Raw genomic sequence first — 19,495 nt, 5'->3', positions numbered from 1 at the left:
CTTTCAAGTCTCAACTTTTGTTACTTTCACTTTCAACCACATGCACAAAAATGTGAAAACCCAAATCCAAGTGGGACCCATTTGTCTCCTTCTAAATTTCCAATGACTAATTTGCCCTTCCTAATACCAGAATTCAAGTCAACATCTGATGGGTAATCTGGACATTTCCAAACATCTCACCTCGACAAGCATTCCGCGGTTTTGACGCGGGTTTTTTGTTCTCTCTCTCTCTCCCTCTCTCCCGCTGTGAAACTTCCAGTATCCAATTTCCAACGTTGACACGCCAGTAGGACCTGTGCTGAGAGTTGAATCCCCAGAGTTCACTACTTTTTTTTTTGTTTATTTATATTTTTCGATTTTCAGCAGACTACAAAGCTTTGAACCCTTCTTGGGATTTTGATCCAACCGAGTCGTCTAAAGGAGAAAGAGGTTCTCTGCCACTCACAGATTCTGATGGGTGGTGATAAAAGGAACAGAGTATTTGCATTGACGGCCTTGCTCATTCTGGGTTTGTCTGTAACCTTCCCATGTTGTTTCTCGGCAGCCAATCAGCCCCAGACCATGAAAAAATCGGCCCGAGCGAATAAATTTGGTTCTTCAGCTGTTTTTCCTCTTCATGGAAGTGTTTATCCTCTTGGGTATGATTTTTCGCACCTCTTTCGTTTTGGGGTTTGAAATTTTGTTCCTTTCAATTTTTTTTATTGCATTATCAAGTATTCTTGTTGTATTGTTTTGTTTTTCTTTCTTGAATTTCTCTGATTGGTTGTTGAGGGTGTGATTATGGGTTCCTGGACTTGGTTTCGGGTTAAAGCTTTAATCTTTCATATATTCACTAAACATGTTATTAGAGTTGGAAATCTTTTGAAGTTTCTTGACCCACCTTTTCATTTTTAATCCCCTGCTTATACTTTGAATACCCTTTTCCAGTTTCTGATTTTTCTTTTTTAATTGCCTGAACTTTTTCTTAGACATCTTACTCTCTTCTGGAAGCTTTTTATCTAATAGCATACATAAAAAGTTTAATCTTTCACTGTATAAAAAGTGAAAAGTTGTCGGTCCGATCCCTTTTTTCATTTTCTTTTCTTTAGGTAACTCATTTCCCTTCAAAGTTTAGTTGTACTCCTGCACTACATATGAGCTACGCATATGCCTGCCAGAATTACAATTTTAATATGTTTATTGTTTTCCACTTGTTCCATGATTATTTTTTATGAATTTGAAGCTTCTATTTTCTTGTCCATTAAATTTAATGCTTTTAAAATACTTTTTTGGGTGATGTTATGAATTGGTGTTGTGTTCTGGCTTTTCTTTTTGCCTCCATTTTTATATTTGTCTTCTTTTTTTTTTCTTTTTTTTCAATGTGTGGTGAATGACCTCAAGATTTGATTGTATTTTCACTCCGCAGGTACTACTCTGTGTCCATCAACATAGGCTACCCAGCCAAGCGCTTCGACCTCGATATTGACACTGGCAGTGACCTCACTTGGGTCCAATGTGATGCTCCTTGTACCGGTTGTACCAGGGTAAAACTTTATATTGAGACTGTGAGACTAACATTCTAATGACCATGTTCTCAACTCGGTGTTTCTGTCTCTGTTTGTGCATTTGCAGCCCCGTGAATATCTTTATAAACCCAAAAACAACCATCTGCAATGTGGAGACCCTCTTTGTGTTGCCTTCCACTCACCAGCAAGCGACCCATGCAAGACCCCAGATGATCAATGCGACTATGAGGTTGAATATGCTGATCAAGGATCATCTCTTGGTGTGATGGTCAACGATTACTTCCCCCTGAAGTTCACCAACGGCTCTCAACTTGGTCCTCGTTTGGCCTTTGGGTGGGGTATTCAGTGCTTTCTTTTTGTACATCAGTTGGCAGCATTTCAGAATTTTTATACTGATCATGTTATTTTTTTATATTTGAAATCCTGAGGTTTTGTTAGTTTTGTAAGCTTTCCTATTTTTAAACTTCAGGTTGTTTTGTTTAGGAATGTACAAATGAATCAAACTTAAGTTAATGCCTTGCAACTAAAGTGCCAGCACTTTCTATTTCTGAGTTAAGTTCTTATAATGTTTTCTCTTTCTGTTGTCTGCAGGTGTGGATATGATCAAAAACATCCTGGTCCAAACACACCTCCCACCACAGGAGTCATCGGCCTTGGCAATGGCAAAGCCAGCATTGTGTCACAACTAAGTCGCATGGGTTTAACGCGTAATGTGGTGGGTCACTGTCTAAGTGCGCAAGGAGGAGGATTTCTTTTTTTTGGGGATGATCTTGTCCCTTCGTCTGGAGTCATGTGGACACCAATGTCACGCAATTCCATGGAGTGAGTAGTCCTAATTTATCCTATTTACCTTCTCATATAGCTTTAAGTGTTCTAAAATGATCACATACCATTATTTCTAATTCGTGTGTAATGCATCTTTGCCAATTTCATAGAAATCACTACTCCTCTGGACCAGCAGAACTTGTATTCAATGGAAAGTCTACCAGTGTTAAGGGGCTTTATCTGGTTTTTGACAGTGGGAGCTCCTACACTTATTTCAATTCCCAAGCTTACACGGCAGTAGTTAATCTGGTGAGAAAGAAACAAAGGAGACCATTCTTCCTTTAGTTAATTGTTAATAACTTATATGGAAAACTAACATTGTTAATAACTTTTATGGAAAACTAACCATCATTTAATGTGATCAGGTAAGAAATGATTTAGATGGAAAGCCAATAAAGGAAACAAGTGAGGACAAATCCCTTCCAATCTGCTGGAAAGGCCGCAAGCCTTTCAAATCTGTTGGTGACGCGAAGAACTTTTTTAAGCCCTTAGCACTGAGCTTCATTAATGCCAAGAATGTTCAGCTGCAATTATCACCCGAAGATTATCTTATAGTTTCGGTGAGCACCCCAACTGTCTTTCCATTTATATTAACTTTATCCCATCTACCATTAGTTAAGAGAAGAAAACACTGGGAAAACCCATATCTAAGTTTTTCTTTGTTGCCAGAAACATGGCAATGTGTGCTTCGGGATTTTGAATGGCACTGAAGTAGGACTGGGAAATCTGAATATCATCGGAGGTAGCAAATACTAACAGAACCAATACCTTCTGGCTCTTGTTTTTGTCCTGTGAGCAAAATCTGATCTATTATTTTCTCTCTGCAGACATTACGTTGCTAGATAAAATGCTGATATATGACAATGAAAACCAGCGAATTGGATGGGCTCCTGCAAATTGCAATAGACTTCCCAAGTCCTGATCCGTTCTCTCATAATTTCTTTTTTTCTTTGATGTATATGGTGAGGGTTTTCTCATCAGAGAACTCTTTTTTTCAGTGTTGATCGTGAATACTCTGAAGGTAATTCTCAGCCTATTGTAGCCAATTTGGGTATCTTGGAACAGCATTGTCCTGCGTATGCATTGTATGATCAATAAGGCGGTATACAGAGAAGGCTTCAAGACCAAAGACCAAAAGAGTAAAACGGGAAATAGCTTTATATATATATATATATATATATGTAGCAGATACATGCAACATTTGGGTCACAGGAGTTTTACAATAGTTCTTTTGTCTACTACTCTAGCAGAGAGAAGAAAAAAGAAGTTAGTTCTAGTTGTCTTTTGTGAACTTACAAAGTGGGAAATGTAGGCGGGTATATATACCCTAGTACGTGATAATACATGCGTTTAGATAAATTCATGTATAGCAATATCCCTGATCTGATCCATCTCTTCTGCTAACTAGTCGCATGAATTTTTAAGTTACAAGAAAATTGCATCTCCTGAACGATCGTTTCCTAAGCTCTTCCTTGATTTGTGCCTGGAAGCCGGTGATCGGAGACATAAATCAATCCGGTTACTGTTCATATTCTGTACAAAATAGATTACACCTGCAAACTACCTGCAAGAAGTGCAAAGTATAATTCATCAGTACCATTACAAGTTCAAGAAGTGCATACTAACCCATAAAGCACATCACACTAATTATCCATTTACATGCTATTAATGAGCACAAACTCAGCTTGGTATCCACGGAAGAAATATTTTCACCTCTTAAAATGATAAGATGCACTGCACCATTTACAGTTACAAGTGCTGTCTCAAATATAATTCAAAATAGAAATACGGGCAATACCAGCAATATAGCAATTCCCATATGCTAATGAAAACGAACCATATAAAAAACTGACCTGAAATATCTAAATCCGTGCGTCAATAGATTCTGTCTGATGTTTGAGCTCAGCGTGCTAAAAGACACGATTCGCGCACTGCTTATTATAAGATATATTATCAGTAAAAGTTAAGGATTAGAAGGAATCCCAAAACATTGTCAGCCAAAAAAGAAATGAAAACCAGGTCAACATCAAACTAATTTGCAAAGAAACAGATGTAAGTGAAAATAAAAAAGCAGCAAAATTGTTGATCAACTTAACGCAACAAGCACATCAGTAGAAAGCAAACAGAGAATCACCTTTGCATGGCAAATCTTCGTTATAGCCTCAACATGAAGGTTCTGCAATTCTTCAAGAGCTGTGACATCCAGACCAGTAACATCTTCACCCTGAAAATTAATAATATTTTTAAACACTCTTTGATCCATATTTCAATTATAGTGCTCAATTGAGGACTATATGATGTAAATGAGATTATGTCTAGCAATTCATTCATAAGATCAGCTCCAAATATTAACAGCTCCTGATGTATAATAACATGTGTCACAGTATTATTCCATTAATGTTCAGGGAGAAGGGAAGGGTGGAGATAAATGGATGACCAATTGCCGTTAACAGTCAATACGATTTTTTAAACCACAGGGGGACACGTCACAGATAACCAACCAGATCATTCATGGAACTGGGGTAAACTGCAGATGGCTATCTGTGCTTTCCCCAAAGATGAATCACTAAATTACGTACCTTCAGTCTAGAAATATAGCATTCTAGCTCTTTGCATCTTCTCCTTTCTTTCTGATAGCTGGCTCTTAAATCTTCTAATGTGCCCATCTCATTCAGGTTTTCACGGATTTCATTGTCTTTGAACATAACATCTGAATGAACATTACATGGCGGAAACCCATTTCTAACTCTTATATGTGAACTTTCAGGTACATGAACCCCTTGAAGTGACACATCCTCAGCGTTAATGCCAGACTTTCTCAACTTTGCAACCAGCACCCACATATTTGCCAGCTCATTTTCTAAATCAACTTCACGTTGTTTTACTTTGTCTAATGTTCTTCGTAAATCATCTTCTATCTGATCTCTTTCAGATAGTTCTTTTTCCAGAGCAGCTTCTCTTTGACATCTTGCACTAAGTTCGCTTTGCAGCTCCTCAACCAAAACTACATCCTCTGGCTTTTTATGGCCTCCGGCTCGAACTCCATTTACGTTATTTCGCTTAAAATCATATGAAGTGGGCCTCTGACAACAGTTTGATCGGCACTGAACCTCTTTTGCAGCAGCCAGGTCACCAGTCAGCTTTGCATTTTCATAAGAAAGCTTGGTTACTTCTTCAGCCAAGTTTCTAAGCTCAACTGCTGCAGCTGCAGCCAACTCTTTGGCATATGATGCTTCTTCTGAAAGTTTCATATTCTGAACTTCAAGCCCCTCCTTTTCCTCAGACAGTTTCACCTTGTCTTGCTTTAAATCCTCTATTTCAGAAGCCTAAGAAAATAAATTAAAAGGGCACTGGTGACAACATAGCAATATAAAACATATCATCATTCCATCAAGTAAAACGAATAAGATCAAAAGGACAAAGGGTGAATATTGGGTGTCCTCATTCTAAAGATGCCAGGAAGAACAAGAATAACCTGTACATGGATTTGGGAATTCAAAAATGCATCTTTGTTGCACTCTTTGGAGTCCTCAAGGGAAAGGATTCTGTTTAAGCTCATCACACTGGTTGGTGTATTTTCATCAGCACAAGTTTCTTGACACAGACCAAACCTTTCTCTTTCTTCATTGTTCTTTTGCACTAGTTCTTTGGAACATGTCTCTAGTCTGGTAGCGTCGCTTTCAGAAATTTGTTGTGAATTGAGCTGTTGTCTTAGCAGAAGAATCGTCTCTTGCATTTCTGCATTCTCTGAAATCTACAAAAGTAACAATATGATTTAAAAAATTAAAGACAGAAATGCAAGTACATAAAAAGGGATTACAAATCTTTATATTTTACCTTCATTTGTAGTTGCTCCTGAAGTATCCTATTGTCTGCTGTCTTAATCTTGAATGATCATCCCAAGACAAAGTGATCAACTTAGTATAATATTTTTAGCATTCATAATTGAAATATGTTATGAAAGATTAAAAATAACAAACCTCAAGTTCAAAAGTTGTTTCATTTAGCTGTGTAGTAAGCTTGGACAGAGCCTACATGGGAATGTAGCAAACTGATCAGAAAGCACATACAATGCATTAATAATTAAATAAAAATTGGAAAACCAGCAATGCTTTTGTGAAGCATATTGTTAAGGAACCAAATAAATGACAGTCAACTCAACCAATATAGACCTCTACTATAAAGGCCAGAAACTGATTAGTTATTATATAAAAATAGAAGGATCATATGAGATGCAGTTTTAACCAATAAATTAGGACATTAAAATAATAGTCAATTAAGCTCAGGTAGATTTTTCTGGGTGAAAGTAGATTTTTTCTTTCTTTTCTAGATTATGTCCCTTGCATAATTGATCTTGTTATATTTAATCCCCCAATCAATGATTTGTTTCTGATGTTAAATTAAGATAATTCAATCATGTCAAACGAAAATGACCAAAGGGCCTTATGATAAGAGGAGCCATGTAGCCATAGGACATTCTCTGCTGAAAGGGTATTAGAAAGTTCAACTATATTAACAATCACTAAGAGTAGAATGTAAAACAGGGAAGAACAACGCCCCTTCATATTTTCAATTTTGTAGAGCCCTGAAATATTGTTATCAGATTATCATCTGGCAATCCAAAACTTTTCATGTAGTAAAATCAGTTCATCCAGCTTTTCTTGAAACCCATCTGCATAAAGATGCACAGTTACCTGAGACATTTCGCTGTTATTTGACATTTGTGGAGTCATCTCAAGTGATCCAATCATACGTTGCTCTAGAACACATATCTGAAGCTTCTTTTCACTAATTTCATCCTTCAACTTTCGCATTTGTTCCTATTTTAACCAAAATAACCATAAAAAACTCAGACAGGAATACAAATCAGATTTAGACATTTGTCCTTTTAGATTTAAAGAGATGTCTCACCCTAAGCTGTGAATCTTCAGGGTTTCTAGCCGCTTGCTCCGACAGTCTTTTGAGAGAACTTGTACATAATGCCACCTCCCCAGCTAACATTTTCACTTGCTCGCGAAGAAGATCCATTTGATCTGTAATAGTGGACCCAGTCTGCAGAAGAGTAGTTATAGTAATCCCTTAACATTATATCTTCATGCAACACTTTGAATACTTCATACAAATAAATACACTTCAAGCAGCTACACACACACACACACACACACACACACACGCACGTCCTTTTCTCTATTATATAGACCCATATTCACTTGAATCAGACGTTTATCTACTTATAGCAAGGACCACTCACCCGAGGCAAACGGTGACCTCCAAAAGCCGCACGAAACAAATCACCTGCTTGTGTTCTTTCCGGAAATGGGTCAATAATGGTATAATCATCTCCCCTTCTACTGACCGACTTTCTTCCTCCATCCTTCAAATCACTGAATTTGACTCTATTTTGAGAAGATTTTGAAGAAGGTGCTGGTGACCCACTTGTAGAGCTCTCACTATCAGCACTAGGTGATAATCCAATAACATTCTCAGGTTTCTGTAAAGATAGCATTTGAGCTTTCTCTAGGTGAGTTCAATCAGTAGAATATCAATGAAAGCTAAGAATGAAATATTAATCTGCTCTTGCATAAATTAAATGAAAATACAAGTTTTAGTAGTGTATATTATTAAAGATAGATAGTTATATACAGATATGATGGCCCAACAGAGCAAACAAAATAAATAGTAGCTTAAAAAGGAGAGGAATGTCATCTCATCAACTAAATCCTATGTTTTGTCCTTCTCCAACAAACAACATAAATATATGGTGTCCAAATTCAATTCATATGTCAAAGGAAAAAACCGGAACTTACTTTCAGTTTAAACCATCCAAGCATTCCGCGTCTTTTGTTTCTTTTGTAATCTTTGACCAACTCATCTAGATTACTGATCTCATCCCTTCCTTCCACTGAAAGCTCAGAAGCATAACTTCCAGCATCATCATCAACCAGGTATTCCCGCTTCTTATCAGGTAGATATGCAAGCTGCAGAAAAAAATGGGTCAATGGTATCTAACAAACAAGGAACATAATGTCAATAGATGTCACTCAAAATACAATTCAACAAATCTGCAATCCATCTTAACCGCTGAAAATCCCACACCTCATCTTCCCCAAAAGAATGCCTCCGTCTATGACTAGGTCGTTCAGATATGCTTGGTGGGATAGTATTTTTCGTGGACACTAAGATTAGTTTAGTCAGTCGTTGTATTCTTCCCATTAAAGCTGCCTTGGCTTCTTCTTCCTCTTCCAGTCTTGATTGCAATTTCACCTGACCAGCTTCCAGCTTTTACATGACAAAACAATACTTATTAGATGCAAACAACAAACAACTGAGTCCAGAATGAAAATTAGCTGTTCTAAATAGATGGCATTAGGGACTTCAAACATTCTGTAGCTTGCACCTCAAGGAATTGTAACATTGCACTCCAATCTAGATTATCATATTGTTCGTCAGGCAAAATATATATATATATCACATGGTTCTAGCCCCTTGTTATATAGATAGTTCTTCCCTCCTAAGGTCCTTAAATTTTCAGCAGACTGACTATATATGAGAGAATGAAATGAAGAAAGCCTAAGATGAACCACAACGCATCCCAGCCGTCCATCTCTAATCTAACAATTAGAAGACAGAACATGACTTTGTTCAAAGATCTAACTTAAGGACCATAGGATAGAATTTTAATTGATTTCTACCCAAAGCCTTCAGTAAAAAATACAGACGAAAGTATGCTAATATTTGTTAGCTCTCCCAATGTAGTAGCACCAACCTGAAGCTTCAAATTAACCAGGTCTTCCTGAGTAGATATAGCCGTATTTGGATTCTCCATCATGCCACGTTTTAATTGCTGAAGTTCTTGCTTTAAACTGGAAATCTCCCTCTGATATTTCTTGATAATAGACTTTTCATCCATAATCTAAATGTGATTGGAAACAGTTACATGTATTCATAATTTCTATTAGCTCCACTTCGCCAAAAAACAAAGAATTTAGAAAACAAATCTGCAATTCACCTTATTTTGGGAAGCCTTGATTTCTACACGCTTACTCCGATGTGCAAACTTCAGTGTGTTGTGTGTTTCCTCACTATTGCTAGACGCAGGGGTCACAGTGCAAATGAGCTAAAACCACCATAACAAGAACATCCTCCAGAATCATTAACCACATTACTATTAACAAAAAAGATACCTTACATGACAACTAATTGGATATTTCCAAAGAGAAATCTGATAACATGAACACTGGATGATCCAGAAGTGTTGCATTGAACTTACAGATATACGCCCATGACCACTGAGGGATGACTGCAACAAGCGGGTGAGTTTTGAATCTCGATATGGAATATGAGTTGCCTTTCCATCTGTCAATTTAGAAATCACCTGCAACAAGAGCCAATTATTAGATTAAAAAGGTTACTGAGAAATGCACTGAAAACATCTATTGCCCAGTGCAACATATAGGCAAATGAAAAATCTCAAGCCCTACACCTCATGGTAATTTATCTGGAGTCGACCAGTTCTCCAACATCATGTCATGATAAGTAATCGAAGAACCATGACAAAGTTAACTATCCATATTTAGAGATTATATACACAATTATGTACCGAAAGATGATAAAAATGAGAACTGTGCAAAACAAAACATATTATAATGATAAATTAAAATTGAAGGAACTTTTTAGTAAATTTCGTTGCAGCATAAATGAATTTTGGAAAAATTATGAGTGCTGCTATTTTCACCCACCTGTCCTATTTCCCCGCCCACCTTATATTTCCATTCACCATGTAAATTTGAAAAAATACAATCTTATCTTTCGACCCATCATTATTTCTAAAGTACCCTTTAATTATTAATTCAAGCAAATTAGGAGCACTCAAGTTCTGGAAGTGTCTCGTATCAGGAACATGTGTGGTTGTTCCTATGCTAGCTGAGGTTGAAGATTTCCATGAATTGATTTGTATGGACGCTTCATGGTTGTTTGAACGAGAGAGAGAGAGAGAGAGAGAGAGAGAGAGAGAGAGAGAGAGAGAGAGAGAGAGAGAGAGAGAGGTTGGTCGGCGGCGGTAAGGAGGGCCTGCTGCTGGTGAGGGTGGGGTGGGGTGGTTTGGGTTGGGTCATGGGTGGCTGTTGGGGTAGGGTCGCTGAGAGGTTTTTGGTTTTTTCTCTATTCTTTGGTTTTATTTAGACTTTAATAATGTCAAACTAGAGTTAATTAAATATATGTGTCAAAGATTTCAAAATTCACAGCTTATATTTAAGTTATTAGATTAAATTATTAGAATATTTGTTAATGAAGAGTTTTTTTTTTTTTTTTTTTGGGTCCTACGGTGGGTTACCTGAGTTGGGGTTTTTTCGCCAAGTCCTTTGAAGTCATTTTACAAAGGGGTAAATTTGTCTTTAAAATTTTGAAGATAAGATGGGTGGGGAAATAAGACAAGGGGGTGGAAATAGCAGCACTCAAAATTATTGCATGAAATAATGAAGGGCAAAATTATGCTAATAGGTGGAATTATGGGACTTGTTTTTATTTCAGATAGTACAACGCAAATCAACAAAGACTAAAATAAGCATTATCTTACAGTGCCAAGCGTGAGTAAGCTTTTATTGATGTATGAACCCTCCTTTCTTCGCAATCCAGTTGTTTCAGTTTTAGAACTTTCAGATCCTGCAAGATCAATTAAGTGCTGCCAAGGAAATTTGAATTATATAGGGTTCAGCATCAGATTGTAATGAAAATAATATTTGACCAGATTGCAAGGCCAGATCAACTAAAACTACGGTGGGCAATTTCAAAGATGAGAAAGGCATTACCAACTGGGACAAGGTGACATCTTCTTCATCATGATTCTCACCTCGTGGACTGCTTTCAATAGTCTGATGAATTGTTACATGTTAGAAAGGTTGAACCAAAAGTAATGTGATTAATACAAGATTTAGTAGCTACTTCATGAAAGCCTTATAACACTGCCATCGCTTTACAAAGAAAATGCTAACCATATGAACAAATTACTACAACTTTTATAAATTAGTCTACAATTGGTTATTTAACTTGTTTTTAAATGGTTGATTACATTTAAATTAAAATTCCTTTCAACAATCAGTAGTTTTGAGTAAATTAAAAATTCAGAAAAGACTCATGGGAAAGAGTGATTAGATGAAAAAAGGCAACAACCTAACAGAATCTGGCTTTGTGTAACAGAATAGACACCTTTATCACATAGAAATTTATAATAATAAAAAAGTTACCAATGTGAATATAGTGTGGCTGCGACTGCTAAGTAGATTGAAATTATTAGAACCAACGTGCCTATGTTCTGCAATATCAAGGAAAAAATGAATGTTAAAGATGCACAAACAGTGGCTGGCAAATATACAGAGAATACGCGAATGGGATCGAAAAGCAACAACAATGTGTAGAAAAATGACAAAGGGAATGCAGTGCTCATCAATGCCTATGAAATCGTAATATTAGATTCAGACACGAACATTAAGCAGAGACAATAAAGTTTCCACCCATATTGTGTAGACAAAAGTAATCATGTTAATACCTTCTCCTGTTGCTATCAAAGAAAGAGCATGAGCAGGAGATAAAACAACTTCCTCTTTGATTGCTTCAACATAGGTTCCCTGCCCAATAAAATAAAACTTTCAAATGATAAGGCTAAACAATTTTGGCAAATCAGTCTAACTACTTCCAACAATACATGAACTGGAGGGTATTTAGTCAATGTTAATTACGAATCCTGAAATGCACAAGTTGAAGATACAAATTACTTGAAATTAAATCAGAAGAGAAAGTCGCTCTTCTTTTGATAGTTAAGGGTGCTAAATTGCCAGGTGAAAGTTTGTCACCAGAATACATAGGCCAAAAAATTCTATCACGCATATGAGAGAAGGGGAAGAGGTGATTCTAAACATACTATAACTGCAACATGAGGCAAAGATTGATGAATTTGGGCTATACAAGGGAAACATAGTGCACATTACTCCCACCAATGCATGGTCTAGGGGCAAGACATACACAACATGTTTCCAGAGAGATAGTTTCCAAGACTCAACCCCCATACTCATGCCAACTCCATGTGTAGAAACTTATTTTTCCTGTACTATACTCATATTTCCTTGTCCTTTTAGAGTCATACAAGCATACAAAATTTCCAGTATGTTAGTTTAGAACTTTAGATCAAGAAAAAAAACATGCAAGAAACCTAACCAAAAGGGAAAAGATCTTTCAAGAGCTATCGTTGAGCCAAAAAAAAAACCAAAAAGCCAAGCACACAAAAAGAGTGTCAATTCCTTTATGAACATAAGCACCTGAGCATCCTCTCTTATTCGTAAATTCTGTCCTGTTGGATCAAGTAAGTCATTTATGACCTGGAAAAACAAAAGGAACAAAAGAATAAGATGGTAATATATCACTACCCTTCCTAATGAAAATACACTTCAAAAGACTATATACAACAATGACCACATTCCAAATGAAAGCTTTAGACAAAGGAACTAGATAAAACTGACCTCATTGTAAATTTCCAGATATGAAACACGAAGAAGAAACTCCCGCCCAGGTGTCTGACACATGATAAAAAGGTAATGTAAACTCAAAATAAATAAATACAATACATATATAAAAATAAGATTACTAATAATTGAGAAATCCATTACCTCTTGTATAATTCCAAAAACATCTTTCACTGCCAGTGGAATAATTCCAGGTGACTTTTGCTCCCCCTGAAATACAAAATAAAAACTACAAATTTGTACTTTAAAAAATTACAAACACTGAAAAATTGAAAGACGTGTGATATCTATCACAGTAAGGTCCACAATGAGCAAGAAAACTGCAGGAAGAATAAGAAGGAATCCCCTTCACTGGGGTGAAATGTAAAGAAAACACAACAATGCTGCTTATGACATGGACTCTTTTTCAAATGGCATCAATGCATTAGTCTGAGACAGCTATAGATTGCAGATGCAAAATTTATGAACGGCTGGTAGCCATAAAGTCCAAAATGAGCTGGTGAAAATACTGGCCTAGAAAGGACAACTCCAGACTTTAGACAAATACTCTAGACTTCATCAACTTACATGCATTGTATGCGTCTTCCCACTACTAGTAACACCATATGCAAACACAGTACCTGCATACAAACAGAGCAGTTTTTAGCCAGCAACAAGATATCCATCACCATCTACATACTAACCTTCCTATATAATATCTGCATCAGAAAACAACAATAATAATTAAAACCACATTAGTGTAAACTGTTTACCATTAATCCCTTGCATAACACCACTGACAACGTGCTGTGCAGCAACATCATAGACATGGCGTGTCGTTGTGGCCGGACCAAAAACCTTATCTGCACCTCTCACCCCCAAATAGTAGATGGGCAGTTAAAAAACCAAAGTTTCTAACAACTCGCCGATAAACAAATAAAATAATATATGCCAAAGTCCATAACTTCCAAATGCAGCTTATGAGTAAAATATACTTGTGTCTATAACTACAGAAATTGAAGCAAGAACAAAAAGAGCATAATTGAATGCAAAATTAGTGAGTAAAAAAAAAACACTCACCAAAGCCATAAGCAATGGAAGAATTGAACTCGTTTCTCACTGTGTAATCCCCATCTGCATACCACGCTATCTCGTCCCCTTTGTTAATCTCCCGAGCACTGCCCAAACCAAAAGTCAAAACCCACATTTCAACCAAAACATCAATTTCTCTTCTTTAAAAAAAAAAAAAAAACTAAAATAAGCACCCCGGCGGTGACGGAGAAGTAGGTAACAGCTCAATCGTACAAGAAGCAGTACCTGAGGGGGCGAAACCTAACGGTGACGGTGACATTTTCCTTGGACTTGGAGACATCCGGCGGGGACGGCGGGTTCGGGCTGGCGGAGGAAGAGGGCGGAGACAGAGAGGGCTTGGACGGGGTGGGCCGAGACGACGTCGTGGAAGAAGAAGGGGTGGCCGGCCGAGAAGACGCCGTAGGGGGCTTTGTGGACCCCGCAGGCTTCCGGGAGCGGAAAGGCGAGATGGAGGATCTTTGTGACCTTGAGCTTGAGGTGCCACCGGAGAACATTGCTGGGTGTAGAGAGAGAAAAGCTGGGTTTAGAGAGAGAGAGAGAGTTAGTCGGAGGAGAGTAGAGGTTTACATGAGAGAGATGAGAGGAGAGAGAAAGCCTTGTCTGGCGTCTGCTGGGTGCAGCTGGTTTTTGGTGTTTGAGAGGCTGAGCCCTCCTCTCCTCCCTCCAAAAACAAGACTTTGGTTTTAGTATATTGGTGCTTTATATTGGTGCTTTTGAATTGAAAATTTCTTTCCACTCTCATTTTGTCAGCGCCTTGTGGTTTTCATTTCAATGCCTAGTAAAATGTCCAGAATGCCCTTCTGTTGATTCTTCTGCTTTTCCTTTTTTCCTTGTTTTTTAGTGGAAGAATATATTAAATTCAGTCAAGTTTTGTCTTCGGCCGCGTGTGATAACCAATGTGACCCTTTCAACTTTTTCTTTTTTTATAAAATATTTTCTATAAATAGACACTAAAATAATTATCAAACAGGCCAGTAATTTTGTAAACATTTTTTCCTCAATTTTTTTAGATTAAAACAAACAAAAACACGGGCGACCTGATTATAGTAACTTTGGTCATTAACATTTGGGATTAGTTTTAGTATTGTTATAGTCAAGGCCTCCAAAACACTTGATATGCAACTTATATGTTTGGGACTGCTTTTTAAATTGTTAAAGGTTACAACTAAAAGGGTCAGTGAAAGAGATTGATAGAAAAACTTAAAATATTTGTGGGTCATGAATTTGCTAAAAGTGTATTAAATTCAATCAACTTTTGAGTATAAGTGATAGTCTAAATTAAAGGGGAAAGATTTCTTACACATACAACTAAGATGTCACAAGAGTTCAAATTTGAGGTCTCTTTTCTGTAAATCAATGCATTTTTCAACTGAACTAGACCCGATTGCTAAATTCAATCAACTTATATGTGCTTCCTCATGAATCACTTGTTTTTCGAGAAAACATTTGGATTTTAAATAAAAATTTCAAGTCACACCTAATAAATCGCTTAGTAAAGACGATTATGAGCTCATAATAAAATTAGTATTATTATGGTTTTTACCAGAGACGCAAAGCCCAATATGTAGATTTTATTTTTATTTTCGGCCAAACAGCCCAATTTCTAGATTGAATAACAAAAGGGTATCCCGCCCTCAAAAATCAAATTGGCGCCATTGCTGGCTGGGCTCACTGAAAAACCTCCGATTCTCAGTGAGAAGAGCTAGAAGTCGACTCTACCATGGCGGAGGTGATCACTGCCATGGACATCGACGACGATAACAACCCATCTCCAAAACCCAACAACAACAATAAGGGCAAAAACGTCGTCGCCGCCGCCGCCCCTTCCCACGGCAAAGCTACGCCGTGGGTCGAGAAGTACCGTCCTCAGTCACTCGCCGATGTCGCGGCTCACCGCGACATTGTCGACACCAGTAAGCAATTTCTTCTTCCCACGATTTGCCATATCAAGTGTTGCACTTTCTAGGGTTTTTGTTGATTTTGCTTGTTTAGTTTCTCTCCATTGTAATTATTTGCTGTAATGTTTGGTTGGCTAAAAAATGTGGGAACGAAAAGATGTTCATTTGTGTGTTTACATTCGTATGCATGTATATATTTGAGAAAGGGAGTACATAGAGAAAAGAAGCACACTTTTCCCTTGCTTACCATCAATAAGGAGAGCCTAGGGTTTTTGCTTCATTTCCCTAATGTTTCAATTTTCTGCATGATTTGCAGCAATTATAAAGAGCATAAATGAGGATAATTTCAATGCTTATAAGTTGTTATCCTTCCTTTAGTTGTTTTGTTATTGATTCAATCATCTTGATTTTTTGTGGTGGGGTTAAATAGTTGATAGGCTCACTAGTGAGAACAGATTGCCACACCTCTTGTTGTACGGCCCTCCTGGCACTGGCAAAACTTCAACCATTCTTGCTGTGGCACGCAAGCTCTATGGAGCACAATACCACAATATGATTCTGGAGTTGAATGCATCGGATGATAGGGGTATTGATGTTGTGCGACAACAGATCCAAGATTTTGCTAGCACACAGAGTTTCTCATTTGGGTAAGACTTCAATTTGTGCTAATCATCTTATTAGTTTACATTTTGGTGATATCCAGGTTTGGTCTGCTGGTTGTTTTTCTCCCTTCTTAAGATTCTAAGATTTCAGACCACCACAGATGGCTATGCGCTGTGATATTATTTGATCTAGTTGGTGCATGTTATTTACAAGTGCAATGTTGTCATGTTCAACAATTAGCCATGTAAATTAATCTTGTGGTCTGATTATGTCTGTTGTAATGTCCAAGATAATTTGCTTTTTAGCTTAATAATCACTGGACATGTGTCGCCTTATTATATAACTGATTAGCAAGGGTTCAGGGGTGACAGTGCAAAGTCATCTGTAAAATTGGTCTTGCTGGATGAGGCAGACGCTATGACAAAGGATGCTCAATTTGCTTTGCGAAGAGGTATGAATTTTTTAATGCACTAGAGTTTATCAGTTCCATGTTATTTCACTGATTCTTTTTCCTTCTATACTTTTGTTTTTGGTGTAGTGATTGAGAAATACACAAGGAACACTAGGTTTTCACTAATCTGTAATCATGTCAACAAGATTATTCCAGCATTACAATCAAGATGTACTCGTTTTCGATTTGCTCCACTGGAGGAGTTTCATGTCTCAGAGAGACTCAAACATGTTATAGAAACTGAAGGGTAAGTACTGTTTTATTCACATTTTTTTGGGTGTTATGATTTTGTCTAAGTGTAGATGTTGGCTTTTGCATCTTCCTTCAGAAGATGAAAGTTAAGTTTTGCTCTGATTTTACCCTTGGTATTCATGCAAGGTTCCCCTCTGTAGCAGTTTACTATTTATATCCATTTCATCAAAGTCAGGTTTAAGTGGGAAGAGGTGTACTGCTGGAGTTTTTTTTTTTTTTTTGGGCTTACGCATTGTTCAACAAGTTCATGCTAGAGGGGATTTTTTATTTTTATTTTTGCCTTAAATGCATCAAGAGTTATCTCTAAAAATGTGATTCACTAGTTAAGGGGATTGACTCATAAAATGTGTTTCACTAGTAAATGGGATGGTTGTTGCTTTTTCTATCTGGCTTCAGTCAGAAATATATTGATATGTTGACATTAATGGATTGGACTAGGCTTGATGTGTCTGAGAGTGGCTTGGCGGCAGTTGTGCGGCTTAGCAATGGTGACATGAGAAAGGCTCTGAACATTTTGCAGGTTATAAGATCTCTACTCCGATGTTTCTTTTCTGTGGATTTGTCTATTCCTCTCTCTTTTTCTGTGCAAAATCTGTGTGTGGCTATGTACTAGCGATTCATAAAATGACAGGTTAGAGAAATGAATATTTCTGTTATGTTAGAATCTTATGAAATCAAATGATATTGTCATTGTATTTAGTCTCTAATATTGTCAATGTGATTGAGTATGACTGTATAAGTAAAATCTGTTGTAGCAGAAACTCAAATTACTTGTGGTTGGGGTGGCTTGCTGATTTTTTTCTTGCAGTGTGTTTAATGTTTCAAAAGTTTGCTACTTGTGCATTCCTCTAATCATTTTGCTTTGGCGGCAATATTTCTTATTTAAGAACAAATTGCATTATTCTTACTTCCTTGAAGTATTTCGTATTTAAGTATGATTTTGAAATAATCTTGAACGGACAGTTATAATTATGAAATTGATGATTTTGTTTTCTTCATGAATAGATCTTAAATGACACTGTGATTCCTATTTCAATGTACACAGTCAACTCATATGGCTTCACAGCAGCAGATAACAGAAGAAGCAGTATATCTTTGCACAGGAAATCCATTGCCCAAAGACATTGAGCAAATATCCTACTGGCTCTTGAATGAATCATTTGCTGAGAGTTTCAAACGTATTCAACTATCTTATTTATTTATTTGTTGATAATTCTATTCTCATAGGCAAGAGCAGTATGACACTGGAAAAAGTTATTTGGTGTTTACATTTTACACTTCATTTATTGCAGGAATATCTGATATGAAAACAACTAAAGGGTTGGCTTTGATAGATATTGTAAGAGAAGTGACCATGTAAGTCTTACACATTTTTCTACATTTGTTCCTGAAAATTTTTCCTTGCTTCATCTCATCTATGCTACTTTCTTTGAACAGGTTCGTTTTTAAGATTAAGATGCCACCAGATGTTCGAGTTCAGTTGATTAATGATTTAGCTGACATAGAGTATGCGCCCATGTCTTACTCTCTTTTTCATTTGCTAATTGTTTTCTTCATTCTGAACTATACAAGCTTATAGCACTATGGTAATGGATACACCTGTTCACAATATAATGAACGATAGAGTGCATCAATTTGCTTAAAAAAGGCTGTGTAGATTAAATTAATGTCAATATTTTCGCGAATATAATATTGTCTGCATTAGATGTAAAGTCATTTCATTGGACAAGCAGCTATAATCATTATGGAACTGGTATAATGCATTAGCTGAAATTATTGCTGCCTTAAGGACTTGCAAATATATGATACTCTAGATTGTATAAAAAAAAATTACGACAAGCTTTCTAATTAATCTTCCAAGTTGTTAAAATTAAAAGATATGATATAATTTTGATTTAGTTTTTGGATTTTGTTCAATACCAATTGACTATGCGGTTAAAGTCGGAACTGGCTGAGCTTCAGTTAACATTAACCAGTACAAGTTATTTTGAATTGCAGGTACAGGTTGACCTTTGGGTGCAATGATAGGTTGCAACTTGGATCATTGGTAGCTTCTTTTACGACAGCTCGATCTGCACTTGTTTCTGCTGCGAAGTAGTTATGCTTGTGTAATTTGTAGGTTTCGATTTCTGTTACCAATGTACTTATGAGACAAATGTTTTGGTTCATTACTCTGTTAATGCACAAGTAGAGAGAATGCCAAGATGTTATAATGCCGGATGTTAGTTTTGAAACCTCAAGGCAATTTTGGGGAACTATTGAGCTTTAAGGCCTGTGTCATCTGCAAATGCGCTTATGGAGCTGGTTGAATCTTGTCCATGTGTATAATTAATGGCTCTAATTAGAGGAAACAATTAAGGATTTTATTGTTAATCT

The 19,495-nt window shown here is 36.8% G+C and overlaps 3 protein-coding genes across 4 annotated transcripts; 2 read left to right on the top strand and 1 right to left on the bottom strand.

Moving 5' to 3' along the window:
* The first annotated feature begins 239 nt into the window (after positions 1-239).
* Positions 240-3,689, top strand: LOC110750538 (aspartic proteinase Asp1). Its single transcript, XM_021950876.2, has 9 exons — positions 240-638; positions 1,406-1,523; positions 1,612-1,838; positions 2,097-2,327; positions 2,441-2,579; positions 2,696-2,890; positions 3,000-3,072; positions 3,158-3,245; positions 3,329-3,689. Exons 1-9 carry the CDS (start codon positions 454-456, stop codon positions 3,426-3,428), a joined length of 1,356 nt encoding a protein of 451 aa, XP_021806568.1. The 5' UTR covers positions 240-453; the 3' UTR covers positions 3,429-3,689.
* Positions 2,823-14,621, bottom strand: LOC110750537 (P-loop containing nucleoside triphosphate hydrolases superfamily protein). The gene is made up of 26 exons (XM_021950875.2): positions 14,141-14,621; positions 13,904-14,001; positions 13,597-13,686; positions 13,412-13,464; positions 12,989-13,054; positions 12,842-12,895; positions 12,641-12,700; positions 11,875-11,953; positions 11,573-11,640; positions 11,138-11,200; positions 10,906-11,010; positions 9,601-9,705; positions 9,340-9,447; positions 9,097-9,243; positions 8,427-8,609; positions 8,138-8,308; positions 7,582-7,821; positions 7,242-7,382; positions 7,025-7,150; positions 6,311-6,361; positions 6,168-6,215; positions 5,806-6,084; positions 4,910-5,656; positions 4,465-4,554; positions 4,184-4,261; positions 2,823-3,894 (listed from the first exon to the last, which is right to left on the bottom strand). The coding sequence occupies exons 1-25, from the start codon at positions 14,407-14,409 to the stop codon at positions 4,241-4,243; spliced, it is 3,462 nt and encodes a 1,153-aa protein (XP_021806567.1). The 5' UTR covers positions 14,410-14,621; the 3' UTR covers positions 2,823-3,894; positions 4,184-4,240.
* An 869-nt stretch (positions 14,622-15,490) lies between these two features.
* LOC110750574 (replication factor C subunit 3) lies at positions 15,491-19,332 on the top strand. 2 transcript variants are annotated; one of them, XM_021950918.2, is made up of 9 exons: positions 15,491-15,828; positions 16,244-16,460; positions 16,788-16,867; positions 16,955-17,114; positions 17,558-17,639; positions 18,165-18,297; positions 18,412-18,475; positions 18,557-18,625; positions 19,118-19,332. In XM_021950918.2, the coding sequence occupies exons 1-9, from the start codon at positions 15,636-15,638 to the stop codon at positions 19,215-19,217; spliced, it is 1,098 nt and encodes a 365-aa protein (XP_021806610.1). In that variant the 5' UTR covers positions 15,491-15,635; the 3' UTR covers positions 19,218-19,332. The 2 variants fall into 2 exon arrangements, with proteins under 2 accessions (XP_021806610.1, XP_021806609.1); XM_021950917.2 differs by having other exon boundaries at positions 15,492-15,828; positions 16,779-16,867.
* The last annotated feature ends 163 nt before the right edge of the window (positions 19,333-19,495 follow it).

The sequence above is a fragment of the Prunus avium genome, chromosome 1, assembly GCF_965620075.1.
Source record: "Prunus avium chromosome 1, drPruAviu1.hap1.1, whole genome shotgun sequence".
NCBI lineage: Eukaryota > Viridiplantae > Streptophyta > Magnoliopsida > Rosales > Rosaceae > Prunus > Prunus avium.
The sequence above is the reverse complement of the archived record's forward strand: the minus strand, read 5'-3'. Positions and strand labels throughout refer to the sequence as shown.